The 19,655-nt window shown below is 37.9% G+C and overlaps 1 protein-coding gene across 1 annotated transcript in view; it reads left to right on the forward strand.

The window, feature by feature from the left end:
• The window catches only part of CACNA1B (calcium voltage-gated channel subunit alpha1 B), a 221,519-nt gene extending 205,760 nt beyond the window's left edge, over window positions 1-15,759 (forward strand). Inside the window, 6 exon segments of the mRNA XM_072431529.1 lie at window positions 916-1,043; window positions 1,451-1,589; window positions 1,907-2,020; window positions 8,399-8,588; window positions 8,847-9,046; window positions 9,931-15,759. Of these exon segments, the coding sequence (XP_072287630.1) occupies window positions 916-1,043; window positions 1,451-1,589; window positions 1,907-2,020; window positions 8,399-8,588; window positions 8,847-9,046; window positions 9,931-10,455 (1,296 nt within the window). The 3' untranslated portion in view covers window positions 10,456-15,759.
• Window positions 15,760-19,655: the final 3,896 nt, after the last annotated feature.

Here is a 19,655-nt window from a genome sequence, read left to right on the forward strand (position 1 = left end):
GTACCTTGGTATAAGTCCTTAATCCTTTCCAGATCATTTGACTTATACCAAACAAATTTTTCCCATAGAAATAAAAGGAAAATGAATAATCCGTTCCCATGAAAAAAAAAATCCTATAGTTATTGGCATATTATACATTGATGGGGCTGTACCAAGTTGGACTTTTTCCAAAGCGGACTTATATCGAGGTACCACTGTATTAGAATTACTGTTAGTTTTTAGACTGAACATGTAAATAGTACTTCCCCTAATGTTTTTTTATTTTAGACAGATTATTTATTGTTTGTTAAGGCATCAGTTATCAGCACATTTTTTTTGTTCCAAAGGAAAATTGTGAAAAATGGTCTGTTGGTGACACCTGAACCTGAAAGAGAGTTAGGATTGCACTGATTTTTTCAAGGATTTGTCACTTACAATGACACTGGGTTTACATTTTGCTGCATGGCACTCATGTTACCATTTATGGCAATGTTCATAACACGTGTTGGGGACCATTCACAGTTAATGAAACAATAAAGCTGGTAGACTTGTGATGCATCACACAGTATGATGGTACACACAAAAAAGTTCATGTTTTCCGTGCCACGTTATGCAGTAGATAATCCATTTGTTTGTACCTTTTCTTTTATTAAATCAGGGCAAGTGTGAGCAAATGTTAGTGTTAGCCTCCCCATTGCCAACCCTGCTGGATAACATCTGAACTTAATAATATGTTTGATACTATATTTAGACATTCACTTGGAATACTTAGGGACTGGTAAAGGATATTTAACCTGTGGGGAAAGAAGGGGAACAGAGAGTAAAAATCTGGCTGTAATGTCAATTAGCCCCTTTCAGGAAGCCACTAAATGCTGTAGAACAAACTCTTATTTATTTATCCTTTTTTTGTTTTTGCACCTGTATTGCATGTTACAGACTGGAACAGTGTCCCTTTTCCAGCCATTGAAAGCCACTCTAGAACAGAACCTTCCTGGCCCATTTGGCAACAGCAAGATGTTCCTACGGCAAAAGAGTTCAGCGTCCTTGAACAATGGTGGCGTGGTGTGAGTATACCAGTTATGAGATCCAACAAGCTCAGTTAACTTTTTATAGTTTCAGAATTATTCTTACCTGTTACCTAGTGTGTCTGGGTCGTGGTGCTCAGGAATCTTTATGTGCAAGAGGGGGTATTCCTCTGAAAAAAAAGCTATCTGTCTCTAGTTTGAATACTCTGAGTTCAAGAACAAGTATGGAAATCAAAGAAATCAGAAAGAAGTCAGAATTCCCAATCTGCATATAAATATGTGTCCAACCAGTTGCAAGGAAGGACCCCTGAAAATAGCAATTCTGAAAAAAGATATATTAGAAAAATGTATAACCTGCTTAAACGGATATTAAAAAAGCTACAGGCCCAATTACAAATGCTTACTTGAACAGAGTAGTATTGACAAATCTGTCGACCTTGTTGCAGACCGAACCAGGATAGTGGTATCCGGGAGTCAAGCTCATGGGGAACCCAGCCAGCCCCAGACCCTTTCTCTACCCCAAGAAGTACAGCATTCCAGAGGGGCCACTCAGAGGAGATTCACACCCAGCATCAGGTCACGCAGGTATTCCTATATTTGTTATTCCCTATCATCATTGAACTTTTTTTTTCTTTTTTTTTTTTTTTTAATTAAACATAAATAAATAAATACATATCTAAACATGGATGGTATCAAAAATAGAGTTAAAAATCAAAACACATATATAGATTATCACCATATGTACGTACTCTAAGAAAAAATGAAGAAATGAAATGAAGAGCTGGCACAAAACAAGCATTTTATTATATGTTTTGAAAACTCTCAAGTATTTAAGAAATACTACTACTAGTGTTGTTCTGTAACATTTATTAATCCTAACTCGGAGTACTTTCCTGTTGCAGTCTGTAGAAATGAAAGAAATTGGACAAAGTCTGTCCAATGGTGGAGAGCATCCGATTGGACTGGAGACACATGGGCGAGCGGTGTCCATGCCGCGACTGGCTGCAGATGCTCATGTAAGTTCAGGGCTTCTTGAAATGTAATTTATACCAAGGTTTGTTTAACAGTTATCTTTTGCCTACAAGATCATACAACCCCTGTTTGGACCGAACTATTATTCACAAGTTAATAGCTAAATTTTATGTCATGTTTAGACTCAAAAATATCTGCTTTTGCTTTAGTCTTCACTGGCATGAATACAAGCACAGGCCACAAACGGGGTTTCTGTGGGAAAAAATTAGGCAAGGAAGTCTGGGCCATTAAACAGGAAAAACAGGTCAAGGCATCAGTTTGAAATAGTCAGCTGCTTACCATTTTCTCTGTATTTGTTTGCTTCAGTTTTGTCCATCAGTCCCAAAGTATTTGGCTCTGCCATGTTTCTCATTTATTAATGACACAAGTCTCTGTTTTGCACAGGCGCAGGTACAAAACGCATGTCCACCTCCATAGCCCTCAGGAAATTATATTTTTGATGAATCGCTAGACTGTTTCATTAATACTATACCAAACCACTCCAGCACCTCAATATACCTCAGGAAGTGATGGTGTTTGGTCCATAGAAAATGTATAGGCTGCATTGTCACCACAGTTGTCACCACCTCTACAGTGTTCCTATAAAGTTATGGCTTTGACCCTCAATAAGGCAAAGAGTTGTCATCAACACTGGTCTATACTTTAACCTTTCTCTTCAGCAGTTCTCTAAAGCTATGGCATTGATTCTAGAGAATGGATAAACTTCATTGTCAGCCACACTGGTCCTTACCAAAGACCACGCCTTCCTTTGGAATGTCAGTGTCTTTGATCTTTAGAAAATAGTTAGACTATGCTTTTAGCAAATTTATCTCTTAGCACTGCTTTGGAATGATGCTGACCATAAAAGAAGGTGTCTTCTCTCAAACACTGGTCCATACCACAAAATGCCACCTCCTGTAGGTAATAAGCACACCACCATCTTAGACCTTTATCATTTCTCCTATACTGGTCTGTCTGAGAAAGAAGGGCTCCAGATATCTTCACATTTTACGTGACATAAATAAAGATGACATTACATGTTATACCGCCAGTTTTTTAATATATTCTGGTACATGTATCTCCTCTAATGTAACTGTTAACTGTAACTGACTTGTATCTTTTCCTTTTTGTACCACTCTCCCTTCCTGCCCTCATTGTCATCCCATTGTCACTGCGCCTATGTCTGTCTCCACTCTGATTTTCACTTGTGTTTGTGTCGCTTTCGTAATTCTATCCCTTGTTGTCTGTGTTCTCCCTTGATTTTTTACTCCAACTTCCTCCTTCTTTCTGTCACCCCGTGTTCCCTGTGTCTCTACCCACCCCACTCCCTCCTCCATGCTGTCTGCTGCTGGTCTCCGTTGGTGCCGTTTGAAATGCTTCACCACCTGTTTGTCTTTCATCAGCCGCGAAGCCGTGCTCCCTCCCCCAGGAACGGTTACTTGCCAGTATGTAGACTTATTCTTTCACGTCTCACATGTGTGTGTATAGTGCTCTTATAGTAGCTCAAACCCATGTGCATTAACCAGTCAGTGTCTCCCATTTATCTCTGGCAGCCCATTACAATGTCTGGCAGTCAAACTGGTAATTAAAACCCACATTTAGAATGGACTTAAAAATCTAAATTGAAATATTTTACCAAAACTCAGCTAGTCTAATTTATCAAAGCTCTCCAAGACTGGAGAAAATGTAACCTGGTATGGATTTTGTGAAATTAATTTGCTGTCATTTGGCAAATGCTTTCAGTCCTGGGCCAGATACATTCCAGGTTTGCTGGATCACTCAGGTTCACTCATGATAGTCTATCTCCCCCTTTCATGGAAAGCTTTAATAAATCAGGCATAGTGAGTCTGATTTAAACTAATCAGACCCTTCTGAAACATCAAAAGAAAGTTTTTATTCTGAACATTTTTTTAAACTTATTACAACAACCTATAACAAATGTGCATATAAAAGAGAATCTTGGTAGCAGTGACCATAATATGATTTCATTTAATGTAAGCTGTAAACAGGAAGAAAAAACTGGAAAAATAAAATCATTTATTTTAGGATAGAAAATGTTCCATTATTAAGGGCGGCTCTCTATGACTTGGACTAGGAGACAATATTGTCCTCAAAGAATACTGAACAGAAATGGGAATGTTTCAAGTCTGTTCTACAAACGCACACTGAAAAATATATTCCAATGGGTAATAAGTTTAGGAGGTAAAATTAAAACCTATGTGGCTCACAGCTGATGTCAAAAAAGCCATAAGGAACAAGAAAGGGAAATTCCAAAAAAAAATCACCTTCATCATTTGAAAACTATAAAGAATAGAACAAAAGATGTAAAAGGGAGATAAAATGTTCAAAACTTCAAAATGTAGGACAGATTGCAAAGGAAAGTAAGGCAAACCCCAAAAATATTTTTAAATATATTATTAGCAAAAAGATAAGATCTGAGCATGTAGGCCCCTTAAAGGATTTCTCTGGGTTGGTAACTGAGGATAAAGAAAAAGCCGATTTACTAAACACTTTTTTTAGCTCTGTATAAACAAAGGAAAATGGCAGAGCTCAATTCCAAATTCATAATAGCAATGTGACTGCTTTAAACTTTTCACAATGGCTCAAAACTGATATGATTGAGAAACAGTTGGGCAAAATTAAGGTTGACAAAGCACCAGGACCTGATGGATTACATCCACGTGTCCTCAAAGAGCTGAGCACAGTTATTTCAAAGCCATTATTTTCAGAGACTTTTAAATCACTGGCATGGTACCAATGGATTGGCGTAAGGCCAATGTGGTTACTATCTTCAAAAAAGAAAGCAAAGTCATTACCAGGTAACTACAGACCAGTAGGTTTAATGTCTATAATTAGAAAGGTCCTAGAGAATTGGATAAAGAACCACATAGAGGAGTTTCTGCTAGAAAATAATGCTATAAGTTATAGTCAGCATGGCTTCAAGAATGATTGAAGTTGTCAAACAAATTTTTCTTCCTTTTTATGAGGAAGTAAGTAAACAGGTAGACAGTGGAATAGCAGTTGATATAGTATAATTGGACTTTGTGATAGCATTTGACACAGTACCCCACAGAAGGTTAATATGCAAGTTAGGGTCAATAGGTTTGGAAAAGTCAATCTGCAAATGGATAGGTTTAACTGGCTTAAAGAGTAGTGTACCCCAGGGTTCAGTATTAGGACCTTTTACAACTGTTTAACACCTTTATTAATGGTATAAGGTTTGGGATTAAAAGTGTGTTTGCAGATGACACCAAACTATGTAATGGTATTAGGTCCATACACGATGTCTATAATCTACAAGCAGAATTGGATGTACTGTTTGATTGAGCAGCCAATTTGCAAATTACATTTAAAATAGATAAATGTAAAGTTATGCACTTGAGAGCTAACAACATGCATGCTTCATACTGTCTAGGGGGAACAGAGCTGGGGGGGGGGCAGAAATGGAAAAGGATCTGGGGGTTCTGGTAGATCATAGACCTAATAACAGCATGCAGCTTGCATTAAAAGAGGAATAGACTGCAGAGATGGAGACATAATCCTGCCCTTGTACAAAGCACTGGTCAGACCACATCTTGAATATGCAGTCCAGTTTTGAGCACCAGATCACAAAAAGGACATTGAAGAGGGGGATTTGGAATTGGAGAGAATGCAAAGAAGGGCAACTAAACTAATATAAGGAATGGCGGAGCTCAGCTATATGGAGAGATTAGCTGACTTAAATCTATTCTCCCTTGAGAAGAGACATTTTAGGGTGGATATGGTCACCCTGTATAAATTAATTAAATGGTCCATATAAAGAACTCTCTTCTCAAGTGTTCACTTTGAGATCATTACAAAGAACAAGAGAGCACTTTTTGCATCTGGAGGAAAAGACGTTTAAGCTCCGGATAAGGAAAGGATTCTTCACTGTAAGGTCTGTGAAAATGTGGAATAGGCTCCCTCAGGAAGTAGTTTCAGCAACTACTATAGATTTCTTTAAGAAAAAGTTCTATGTTTTTCTAGAAGCACAGAATATAACTGGGTATTAAGGATATAAAGTAAATTAAACAGGGACTGTTGATCCAGGGAAACCGGGATAACAGGGACTGTTGATCCAGGGAACATCCGATTGCCTCATGGAATCAGGAAGGAATTTTTTACCCTGTTAAAGCAAATTGTACCAGAGTTTTTTTGGTTTTGCCTTCCTCAGGAACAGCTATGTCAATAGGGTTTTATATCTGGGATATGTTTATTTCCCTAGGGGTTGAACTTGATTGATTTATGTCTTTTTTTCAACCTGATCAACTATGTTACTATGTAACATTTGCACAGTTTCTTTGCTACAATTTAGGAGCCCTGGTTTTGTAAAGATGGCAATCACAGAAAAGTTAAAAACTGCCTTTTAGTTATTTCAGTTGCTATGGCTGAAGTGGTTAAAAACTTAAAGACTTTAGATTGAACTAGTAATCCAAAGAGCAGATAGGAAAAGGAATAGAGAAATCATCTCAAAGAGAACATGTCATGTGAACTCTACCAATGGGACTGACGTTAGTAGTCTTGCCTAAGGTTTAGTAGAGACTGAGCAGTACCAAAACATTAGTTACAGAACTGGGCACCAAGGCCTGCAAAACTGATATTACAGACCAAGGTTATGTTTTCACATCCTTTAACTTTTTATGATATCAGGCAGTCTGAATGTGTGCCTATTAGTTTTACACTACAGGTCTTCTTTAACATAAACTTTTTAATGTTAACATAAGTCATGCAATAAGCTGTGCTCAAAAGCATTTCAAGAATTCTTTTGAAGATCTGTGCATTTTGCAGGAGCCCGTCTTAACAAATAATCAATATATGAATACTCTACCCTGGATTAGGTAGGCGTCACCATAGACTATGGCTGATCATGGTCTCCCAGAAAGTCTTTGTATCATGCTATAGTGTTCTTTCCATGGGTCTGTAGGATACAATAAAGAAAAACAAGAAGGGAATTTACTAGAAGTCTAAACTATGAAAACATATAGATATCTTGTTGACAGGTAAAGCTTTCTAATATCATCATCATTGTTACACCAAAGAGGATACTTAGGGATAATTGGGCTCACCTTAAAATATTGGAGCAAAGTAAGAATAATGGCATACAGAGGTGTAGCTAAACCCTTTCAGAATCTGATGTAGAATGTCAGTCAGGTCTCTGAAATCTTCTCAGCATACCTATAGTCAAATAAGCTTCCCAATCCTGCTCACTCTGCTCCCTAAAGCACAATATAATAATATAAAATGTGGCAATCTGTCACTCAAATACAGTATTTTGGCAGGCACCTCCAGGTATATGCACTCTCACACATTCTAAAGCCCAAATAAAGCCAGAGTCAATTCAACAACGTTTTTAATTTATGTAAATTAAGAACTACTTTTTCTAATTCAAAAACTTGCCTTCTAGTTTGCTGTGAACAGCTCAAAGTTTTTCATCTGTTCACCACCTATTCCTGTGATCTCCTCCTCATGAGGGCACATGGTTTCACTGTTCCAAAGCAGGGATGCAGTCTGGCAATTGTTCTTACTGCACTGGGTTTCACACTGTCATACAGGACTGGCTCCAGAGAGGCACAAATTGCTTCTTGCTCAATAAACCCCTAGCAACCTCTGGAGGAACCCAGGTCCAGACAGGTTGCCTTTTTAAATCAATATTTACTTTAAATTTAAAACAACTTTTTACATTAGTACTAAGCATTATCTTTATCAGTTTTACCCACTAGTGGGCAGAAAACACTTATTCCTGTCAATATTTACTGTACCTCTACAAATCTGAACAGACCAACTGCTTGCACTTTTTGAACTGTCATAGTAACAGCTGTAAAAGCTGTACTCTACTTTGCAATGCTTTTAAATAAAATTTTCTACAAAATTTGTATTCAAAGTATTCAGTCAGTGTTTAGGAATGATTGCCTCCAAATAATAAAAAGATTCCTGCTGTTGCCTAGAGTTAATTTTTGTACTTTTGGGTGTTAAGAACACACAAACCCTCCTGCCCTGGCTGATCACCAGCCCCAAATACTCCCCAATGTTGGAGAATGCCTAGCAAAAGATAGACGTTAGCTTGGTGTTTATTTCAGACAGATTTGCTTTAAAGTAAACCTAGGCAGACAACCTACTATGACCAATCCAAACCACAAAGTGCCTCCTGTGTGCATCCAGGAAGCCCCCAATCCTCATGGTCGCATTTCTCATTATCCTCGGCTTTAGATTCTGTTTGGCTGTCCCCATCAGTAACCAAAATTTTAATCCAAAATATTTAGGCCTAAAAACATCATTACATTTATACATTAATGAAAGTTGAAAGAACAAAGAAAGATTGTCAAATTTCTTTGGTTTTATTAAATGTTTGTTAATTGTCCTTGTAGCCTATAACAGATACCAGTCCGATGAAACGCTCTGTGTCAACACTGACTCCCCCGCAGCGCCCTCAACTGTATGAATACTCCCTAGAGCGGGTGCCTCATGACCGCAGCCATCAGCACCACCATCGGTGTCATCGGCGCAAAGAGAGGAAACAAAAGTCTATGGAGAGATCTCCACAGAATGACGATCCTGGTAATGTTTTTTTGCCTTGATGGTTTTAGTTAAAAGTTTTGTTTAGTTTTTTAATGGAGATGAAGCCCGCAAAAAAATATTGCATACTTTTTTTAAGTATACAAAAACTTTGTATAGAGTTGGCCATTGTCCGATGGACTGTGGCGTCCATTGTACAGTGCCCAACCAGCTTCTTATAAGATATTTCCCTGGGACTACGTTTTGTAGTGAAATACACAAAGCCAAGTTGCTTACTAACTTGATACATTTTACTGTCAGCAGAACCTGCTCCACGGGAGAGGCGACAGGAGAGAGGGAGATCCCAGGAACGCAAGCAGCAACCACCATCCTCATCAGAGAAACAGCGCTTTTACTCATGTGACCGGTATGGCAGCCGAGATTCTGGCCACCCTCGGCACACTGAACACAGTCGAGCCCCTTCTCCTACTTCTGGACAGGATCACGCTACCAACAGACAGGTGAGGACAATGTCCAAACCCATATTTTTACTGTGTCCAAGAGAGGGAGATTCTTTCCCCTTAGGGGTGAACCCCAATAAAGAGTATCTATCATGTGACAATGGTTTTAAATATGTTTGTTTTTTTTGGTTACCCAATAAAGAGAAAACATTTTATACAAAAATTGATGGTAATTGTTGGTCTTAAAAGTCCTATAAGTGGGTTGTTCACCAGAAATTGGTTTCTATATGTTCAAAAGGGATGTGACCATGTTATTTAGAACAGGTTGGATTTGTGAATGATATAAGGTCCAACATTTATCTTTAATGATTATTTGATGTATTGTCAAAATATGGTTAAAATGAGAGAAGAAATTGTAGGTTCTAAATAAGTATGTCAGAGGAGATTTTTTTCACACATTGAAAAGAAATGAAGGATTATTCATAACAAATACAACACTGGTGGTTAAACTCACACAAAAAAAATGCATTGAGATAATAATAAATGGTGTTGGTACATTATGATATGAAATGTTGCATGTTGTGAGTTTTTAAGGTTTTGATGTAAATCTGTGTGTGTTTTTGGTTTTTTTCTGCTTCTCTAAACTCTCCCTTGTTTTTCTCTTCTTTCCATGCCCTTTACCTATCCTCCTATATTGTGTTTTTTGTCCCTGTTTTTTTGGTGTCTGTTTTTGGATGTTGATATGTTCATTTTGGTTGTAATCCTTCACACTCCTTTTGTCTATTCTTTTTGTGCCATGGGTCTTGTGTGACTACTTGGGTCACTGTCTTGTGGATTTTTCCCTGTCATATGTGTATGGCATGCCCTGTTGTGTTTCTTTTTTCTTGTTATCCTTTCTTTGTTCCTGTGCTGTTTTGATGTGCTTTTTCACCCTTTCAATCTAGGGCAGTGGTTCGGCCAGCGGGAGTCCACGTCTAACCAGCTCCGGTGCTAGTACCCCATGCCGCGGAGTCCGAAGGCAGCTGCCACAGACGCCGCTTACTCCACGACCCAGTGTCACGTATCGGACAGCTCACTCTTCCCCTGTGCACTTCTGGGGACCCACTTATTCTCCTGGGCGTCTGAGCCGGGGTCTATCAGAGCACAATACCTTGCTGTACAGCGATTCCCCAAGCCACTCCTCCTGCACAGTCACGCGCATTGGTTCTGACCCTTACCTAGGACCACGTCAAGATTCAGAAAGCTACTGCCCTGTTCCTGAGGACACCTTAACCTTTGAGGAGGCCTTGGCCAGCAACTCTGGACGTTCCTCTCGAACTTCCTATGTGTCTTCACTTACTTCCCATTCACACCAGCTCTGCAGGGTCCCTAACGGCTACCACTACACCTTAGGGCTCAGTTCCGGGTCCAGCCAAGCTCCCAGAGTTCGAAGCTATTACCATGAAGCAGACGAAGATGACTGGTGCTAGCAGAGGGAGCCAAAGCACGTTCTCAGTCTTGCCCTTTACTTCACCAGGAAGCCGAAGCAACAAGAGCATGGGTGACAGAGTGGGGTGGGCTCTTGTTTCAAATACAGCTGATGAGTTTTATCATCAGCCAACAGATTGCTGGGACATCAGAGAATGTTTTACCAGAGCAGAAGCAGCGACCTAAGGAGAAAATGCAGACTTAAAACAAGGAAGAAATAGGAGGAACAAGTAGGGCAGAGCCAGAGCAGGCTTCGGTGGTAAATTGTTCTGGCATATGTCATATTTTCAGTCTTCCTTTTGGGGAGAGTTACAACAATGCCTCTTTTGTAGTTGTTGAAATATGGGATGTATGATGACAGGCCTGGAGGCTGGAGAGAAGAGAAAATAAGCAACTTTTTTAGGTCCGGAGAGTATTAAAGTTGCTTTTTTAATTATTTATATAGACTAAAAGATAGAAGGGGAATCATTGACAAGCTCTTCACCTTTCTATTTCATTCTCCACAAACTTCCGAGAAATTTTGGATCAGTCATAATTGCCATCACACCCACTCTCTACCAACGTTTCATTGCTTAGCAGAGGAATTTCAACTAAAACTGGTTCTTTCGGGCAGACATGACCCAGGACAGACCACATGGTCATTTCACAACCTCTGCTTGTCCTGCTCTCTTCAGAAGTGGTGTCCTTGTTATAGACATTTATTTTCAGTTTCATAGGGGAGTTGGCATTTAAAGCATGACCCGTTTATCCAAGGGCGTTGTTTTGCTGGTACGGGACACCACCTAATATGACACACTCTAACAACCAAGCTCAGCGTCACACCAAATCTAAAAAAGAATCCTTAGAGGTTCCCTTTAGTGGAGAGTCATCAGATGATCATATAATGTGCCTGAGTGGCAGTTATCATTACTGCTGAACAAAAATGATGGTTACTCTATAAACAAATGTTTGTATTGTGTGTCTGTGTGTGTGCTGCTATTATGACATGTAACTCCTTTAGTGCAAGAGGCAACCTCATTGCAGTTCAAGAAATGCACAGGGGGATTTCCTCTGCACCATTCTGTTCACTGTCCTAAAACTCACCATTGAGCCTTTTCTCCTGTCCTCATCATAGCCTAGATTTTGGTAATGCACAGGTGTGAGTATGCATGTCTTGGTTAGTGTGAATTTGCACATTATTTGGTCAATGAAGTTGCACTAATGTGTATTTTTAGTGGGATATTTTCCTTATGTTTTTTTTCATTTAAAGGTCATATTGGGAACCAGTTTTGATAATTGTTGACCAGTGCTTGTTCCCATTTGGCTTGTTCCCAACTCATTCTATTTATGTCTTAGGTCATGTTGTTTGCACTGAGCAACCCTAAAGACTAGTTTTTTGCAGTTTGTATGTTCCTTTCATTTTATACTCTTAAGCTGCACCCTGTGCTACAGTTGATTGTACACTCTTAGATTTGGGCTGACTGATCATGTTTAATATGGTTTCCTGTGCCATAAAACTGTCAAGGCAGGAAGACCTCTGCCCAGTGCCAAATGCTTTGAGTATCTTTGGGCTAAAGGTAACACCGTGGCAATATTTTCATGCCCCGTGTAAAAGTGACCACTCTTTAAGTTCAGCCAAACATTGAACTGTCAGCCTGTCCTATGGCAATAAACCAGTTCGTGATTGGGGCAGATCTCATTCTGCTAGCGCTATGTGGCCTTTGCAGTCATATGTAGCATATAGTTGATAAAATAAAAATAATGGCAAGCACAACACAATAGAAATATCTGGTAGGCAAGATATAAGGAGTATAGTTTATATTCTGTGCATATAACATATTCGTAATCTATTTTAAGGGCAAAGCTGATTTTCCAAAGACATTTTCGGAAGGCATATTAAAAAAATGCAACCATAGAGAATAAAATATTTTATTTGTTGTAGATGGTAACTACTGAAGCTGCTGAATTGTTTCTCCACCTGCAAAGGGAAGTTTTTTTAACTCTGTTCTGTCTTTATTAGTGTTGTCTTTTGTTTTATTCTACCATATTATTATTGCAGCATTCAGCTGACAAGACATGTCATTGACTCTTTTAAGAATATTTTTATTTACAAAATGATATTTAAAAGATATATATATCTTAGACTCCTTTCTCGCACAATATTTTGAAAAGTAAGAGTTTCCGTGGCTAAAGGCAGTAAAGAAAATAGGAAAATACAAGGAAAAGATTTATTTGTACACAGCTTACCAATCTTCACAGCTTGTTTGTGCACTGTTGCAAATGTTTCACCACATCTCATTCATTGCTAAGTGCCTACATAACTCTGTTATTCTTCAAACTCATATACCTACATTCCTGCAAAGAACTCCCTACTTACTTTTTGTACAATAGTATTCAGTAAAGGAAAGACTGGCTGAAAAAGATTGGCTTTTGAAATATTCCTATATTTTTAATAAACTATATATGATGAGTTTAGACAGTGTTAAATCATGCCATTGTACCTGTTTAGGCCATCATTATTTCCATGTATTGGACAATAGCAAACATTGAACACCCTCAGTTTAAAAAGTCTTTTGAGGAATGTTAGCAAGCCATTGTTATGTTAAAGAGCACCTGGAAACATTAAGATATAGCTTTTTTTGTTATATCCTAATGCCTTTGTTGGGTGCCCCTTTGGTTCAGAAAATGTAAAATTAATTTTGATATGTAAACGTAAACCATATTTATTCCAAAGTGGCAAAACTGATCACCAAGAATAGAAACGTGGATCACTTTGATCACCTTTTTTTTTTTTTTAAATCCGGGCTCAGGTGAAGTCCGCGGGGTGATATTAAAGAGAAAGAAAACTTCAGTGAATAGTTTAGTCTGTAGTCAGTGGGTTTAAGGAACCCTGCTGTCATTTTTTTTAACAGATATCATCAATGTATCTTGACTTTTCACATTATCTCTTTAGGAATGCTCAGGCACAAGAATTTTAAACAAAGCCCCATATATGAATTCCAAACACATGTGCATGTATATAAATGTTCATTTAACTGAAAAGGGCTTTAGGTATCAGTTGTGAGTAAGTGCAAATTAATGTAAAGAACACAGGAGTCTTTTTGCTGCGACTGAAATCAAACTAAAGGATTTTGTTTAAGGGAAAATATAGATGTATATATAAAGGCTGTGCTCCTGCCAGTTAACCCCTTTTTTTTGGGGTTGTCAAAACACCAGATTTGAAAGTGTTTAGACAATTTTGCAGCTTTACATTAATATTTTGGAATGTTATATTATGCTTTAGACTTCTATTCCATGTAGACAAAAAATTGGTCTTGTGCAAGAAACAGCAAAAATTAGAAAAAACTTGGACCCACAAATCTGGGTCTGTCATCACTGATTGGTATACATGTAGCAGTTGGTTTTAGAATTTAGTACATCAGCTGTATACTACTCAGTCATTTAAAATGCCCCTTATTTGCTGGTACCTCTGCATATCAATAGAACTGTATTTTCCACAAGGTGATGCAAGAGACGTATCAACAAATGCCAAGATTGCCAACTTTCTTTTATCCAGTGCTATGTTGAACAAATCTCCCATATTTGAGGCTTAGGGAATATTGCGACCAAATGTTTTCTACTTTTTTTTTATGCAATATTATTTTACTTTCCCTGAGAGGAAGAAAAAAAATAGGCACAAATTTCATGTTTTGTGAAAAAAATCAAAATAAAACAAAAATAAAAAATAAAACTGTATAAAAATGAATCATGAAAACGACTAGAAAATTTAACAAAAAAAAAAACACATTTGTTCTGAACGCATGAAACCTTTTTGTTTTATAGGTTGAATTGTACGGCCTTCACTTTCACCCACATAGTCACATCTAGTCTGTGCTCTTTCCTGATGAGCTAAAAAATAACTAATTTCATTGTTGTGAGCAAAGCCATTTAGCATGATGTGGGTTATTGTTTTAACTGCATCTAATTCTTAGTTTGTGCTTAAAGGGGTTGTGAATGGTTGAATTTGTCATTTGAACTTGTGTTTTTTCTGTTGGTGAGCATCAGGATACTGCAAAGGGAATTCATAGATGCCCTGGTAAAAATCATTCAATTTTTTTTTTCTTTACACTGTTGCATTCACATGGCGTAATCCCACAATGTAAATGCTTTATGTAAATGGATTGCACCAAAGACTGCAGTGTCTTCCGCAGCCTCCTTTTTTTCTCACTGTTGTGTTTCCTTTTGCATCCAGCAAAAAATGTGCACTTGGTGACTGACCGGTGTGAAGAACTTTAAAAACAGTGTAAGAAAACAAACACTAATGAGTAAAACACACGTATCTGCTCATTATGTTATCTGCCTGCACAATCATTTTATAGCCTGGTTCTCCACTTAGCTTTATGAGTGGACTAGGGGACATTCTTGTGTCCCTGAGATTGACTGTTAACATTGTAGACAGTTCTCACTAAAGGGTTAAGTTTAGCTGTCCTGTTAAATGTACATCCTTGAGTTTGCGTCTGTTGTAGGAGAACCTCTTCCTAACATCAGACACTCTAGCATAAAGCAGACTGACACAATTTGAGTAATGTTTGCTTTATGCTGTGTTATTTTTTTAAACTGACACTTAACCTATGCCATTCCCTTTTCTCAGCCTTTGCGTCTAAAATATGTAAAGTTTTCATGCCTGATGAATGTTCTATCTGTGGTTTTTCAACCTTTTTTTATTTCAAATGTGGACAGGGATAATAGATAAATTATCTGGGGTTGCCACTAGGGCTTAAGGGATCATCAGTATATTGTTGAACTTTCTGCTATATGGTAGGCAGCTTTGCACTTTTAAGAAACATCCTTTAGTGCCCCTGCGGGTCCTATTTAATAATATTATTATTATTATACCAGATCTTCGAATGTAATCCAATGTTGTCACACTGCTGTTGCTTCTTAGCAAGGAGCTCTTGAGTGCACCCAAATATTCAACCTGTGGCTGTCAAATAAATTCAGAACTACAAGTTCCAGCATGCCTTACCCAGGATCTGTATTTAGACATCCAGCTGCCCTAGGCAGACATGAAAGCTGAAATCCTTTTTGTCCAATTTCCAACCCCTTGGTAGTTGGTATGCTGAATGCTGAACTTGGTCTTAGAGAGCATACAATCTGCTCTATCTTTTCAGCTACTTTTTGACTGTACAGATCATCAAACAAGAGAAAAGAGTACCGTATTTTTCGGACCATTAGACGCTCCGGACTATAAGACGCACCAGGTTTTCCGCACGGGAAAACAAGAAAAAAAAAATCATTTGATTTCCCCTGAGATCCAGCGTGTGGCACTTGTGCCCGCCCATGAAGGCGGCGCCTCGGCCCATAAGACGCACCCTGATTTTCCCCCCACTTTAGGGGGAAAAAAAGTGCGTCTTATGGTCCGAAAAATACGGTAATTGTTTTAATGTTTTCTGAGCTATGACAACCGTTTTGACCCCATCCAGCTTCTACAACAAGTTTCTTGCTGATTTCAGTCACAAGTCGTCCGAAGGTAGGGGACAAGTATGTATTTTAAATCAGTATATTAGAAATTGTCCCCTAAGCACTTATCTACCATATATTAGTAAAGTATCATGTTTTACTAACTGGAAAAATTAAACCACAAAAATGTTTGGTCATGAAACATAGTTCCACCTTCTGTTTTAACATCTCCAATTTTATTCAAAAGGCTCAAATGATGTGAACTTTTTTTTCCCAGAAAGAGATTCTTATGTTCCCAGACCTTCATTTGTTCCATATCACATAGGTGATTTTGTAGCAGCTAATATTTGCTGCTTTTAATTACTATTATCAGTGGTTTGCAGCTAGTGAACTTTTCATCACCACTCATTGGCTACAGTGGAATAGAAGAGTGGTTTGTAAATCACCCTTGTAATTTATAGTTAAGCCCATAGAAGTGTACTAAAAGCGCCAATTACTATCAATCCTATTGCCAACACAAAACATTGCCAAGACTCAATACCTGAGCTACAAAAAACAAAAACAGTGATTCCATAGAAAATGTTAAATAGAGAAAGTAAAAAAGAGGATTGCTGTGTAAAAAATCCACAGTGTGAATGTGGGTGTAGGGATTTCTGAGCCTTGTAGTACTTTGTATTTCCCTTAAGACCTGTCAAAGACTAATAATTCATTTTGAAACACATGGAACATATAGTTTATTAACAGCTTGAAAGCCACAGGCTGCATAAGGTTGTTTTGGCCTTTGCAAAATACTCCTTGCAGACCTCTGCTATGACAAAGATGAAACTGGCATGTCCCATTTTCGATGATATCCTCCAGATGGTTAATATAATAATAAAGTCTTGTAGTGGTTGTTAGTCAGATACTTTGAGAAGAAAAATGGTCTGCTTCCATTTCAATGGCAGTGGTTATTGCTTGCTATATTGTATTACTTTTTTTTCCTTAGCATGTGTGGTAAGGCAGTCATTTAGCACCTCACCTGCCAAAAAATTAAAAATAGCTACCTGTGGGAGCTGTTGCCACTTCCACTCCTCCACTTCAATCGTTTTGCATCCCAGAACCAGACTGAACTGGCCGTACTTTGCATTATTAATGTTTGCATGTAAACTATATACGTAATAAATTAAGAAAACTGACAAAAAAATGATCATTACTTGCATGGGAAAAAAATGCTAAACATCTCTTCGTACTCTTTTGATACGATGTATTCATCTCTTGTTTATTTTTATTCATATTTGATAATGGGGGTTTGTTGCAAAACTTTCTATGAAAACAGTAAGGAAAAAAACAATTCAAACATTTTGAAAATTGGACATACTTTTTTTTCCCTTTGGACACATCAAGAAATGTTGACTAGTCTGATGTGTGAATCCTCTCTGAAAGGCTGCACGTTGGGCTGGGCAATTCATTCTACAGTTACCAATTTTGTAAGAAGCAAGAGGTCCTTAAATTACAATAAAAAAATAAAAGAAAACATTGTTGTGTGTTACTTTGGGGTACATTTTTGACAGTTTGTGGAACTGTCTGTAAGAAAGAAAAAAGAGCAAAACCGTTTCTTTGACCAAGTTGACAGATAAAGGAATTGTTGGAAAATATTTTACCTGCTTTTATGTAACTATATCATGCACTCCCTTCCAAAAAAAAAAAAAAAAATCCTGATTATCTTTCTAACCAATAAGGATATCTAATAATCCCTGGGGCTTTACACCTCCTTAGATCCACTATTCCTTCTCAGGAGTTAGAAGGGCCAAAAGAACAACAATTACATCATCATAATGCTATTCACCCCTTATGGTTATATGCCACAACATATATAGGTACATTACAATTGGTCCATTCACTAGCTAACTGATGGAGTCAGCAAGCATAAAAGGGGGGGGGGGGGGCATCTTACATATCACACATTAGTGAAAGAAACGGGACCCAATTAAGGCTAAGATCAGATGGGCAGTAGGGTAGCAGCGTGGTTAACTCTTCTTCATGCATTTGAACCATGCTGGTGGTTGAGAGGCTACATGTAGTGTCCCACCACCCCTGAATTTAGCTTAGGCGTTATAGAGTGACTTGGTTTGCCCTGAAGCAAATCGAATGGTCGTGGCAAACAGTCAATATTCTGGTGATATTTTGTCAGTGAAAACCCACAGACTGAAGCTGGAAATGTTTTAAAGCTTTAGCCTAGGCAAATACAAACAAAACCTTTGCATTATGCATTTGTTTAAATATATATTTATATAGAGGCAGATGTTTAAAAGGGATTTTTCAAATCAGCAGAAAATTGTTGGTATATAACAAAATAGGTGCCCTGGTAAGATTCATCTATATGGTGATCAGCTGACATGATTGACAATTTTATGAATGATTGTCAATTTATGAATGAATAGGCAATCCTACTGGCACCACTGGAGATGTTCATAGTGGTAATCCCCACAGAAAATATTGGAGATGTTGGATGTTTGTTTTGAAAACAACTTCAAGAAAGTTGCTTGATACATGTCAAATGCTTTGCATGTGTTTGCTGAACACTATGCTCTTCCAGCTAGCGTTTGGATGCTAAAATTAACTTGATTCTGTGGATAAGCCTGTTATATGGATAATGTTATCTGCATTTCTTGTAAAGCAAAATTTTCAATCTTGTTCAAAAATTGAACAGAAATGCAATTGTAACAGATTCATTTTGAAATGGTATTATAAATTACATTCCACAACTGCAAAAAAAAATTAAAAAAAACTTTTCTCCTCTGTGTGGTTAAGGTACATTAGGGGAGCCATAGTCTGAGAAGGTGGCAGGTTTTCTTGTTACAAAACAAGGTCTAATCATGTGATTATATGTGGCATCTCCTGATTGAATTTACAGGGTAAAAGCAGGTAAGTATCTACAATAAAAATGTATGCTGACCCGGAACATGCTTTTTGTTTTTCCCCTAACAAAATTTAACTTTTTGTAGATCAGGGTAAACATGAATAACTGCTAGGTACAAGAGAGTTGGGGAGTTTGATTTTCTTCAAAGGTGTTCTCCAAAAAACTACATCACACAATAGCTTTCATGGCACAGAGAACCTGTGCCCAGGTTGACATTTTCTGGCTCTCTTTTTCTAAAAGCATGTTGTTTCGCCATCTAGGTGATCCAGTGGCTTCAGTACTTTCTAGGTGGCTTGGAAGAAATATGTGTATCAGAACCCTATTCTAACATAGGCCTGATTTAATAAAGCTTTCCAAGGCTGGATAGACTACACTTTCATCAGTGAACCTGTGTGATCCATGAAACCTGGAATGAATTTCCTAAGGGTAATTTGCTATTTGTTAGCAAATGTTTTGAATCCTGGACTAGATCCATTCCAGGTTTGCTGGATCACCAGGGTTCACTGATGAAAGTGTATCTTCATCCAGCTTTGGAGAGCTTTAATAAATCAGACCCACAGTGTGTGTACTTATCCATGGTCAGTGACAATATTGCTGTCAGAGGCAATCAGGCAAATGAAATTTTTTCAATAGAACATCAACATCGCCCACTTGTACATTAAAGTTTCCTTTAAATTAAAAGTTACAGTGAAAATCTATCTGGAGGCAATGATAATTTCTTTGCCATCTCAGCATATAGGGAAATAAAAACTGCTCTGGTGTACAAGTAGCATCTATCAACAAGAAATTGTTCTTGTATGCTTCACATGGATAGCAGGCAAAGAATCACAAAGTCAAAAGTTAAAACGCAGCCTGACAAAGTGGGAATTTAATAAAAAAATATCA

This window comes from Pyxicephalus adspersus, chromosome Z (assembly GCF_032062135.1).
Source record: "Pyxicephalus adspersus chromosome Z, UCB_Pads_2.0, whole genome shotgun sequence".
Classification (NCBI taxonomy): Eukaryota; Metazoa; Chordata; class Amphibia; order Anura; family Pyxicephalidae; genus Pyxicephalus; species Pyxicephalus adspersus.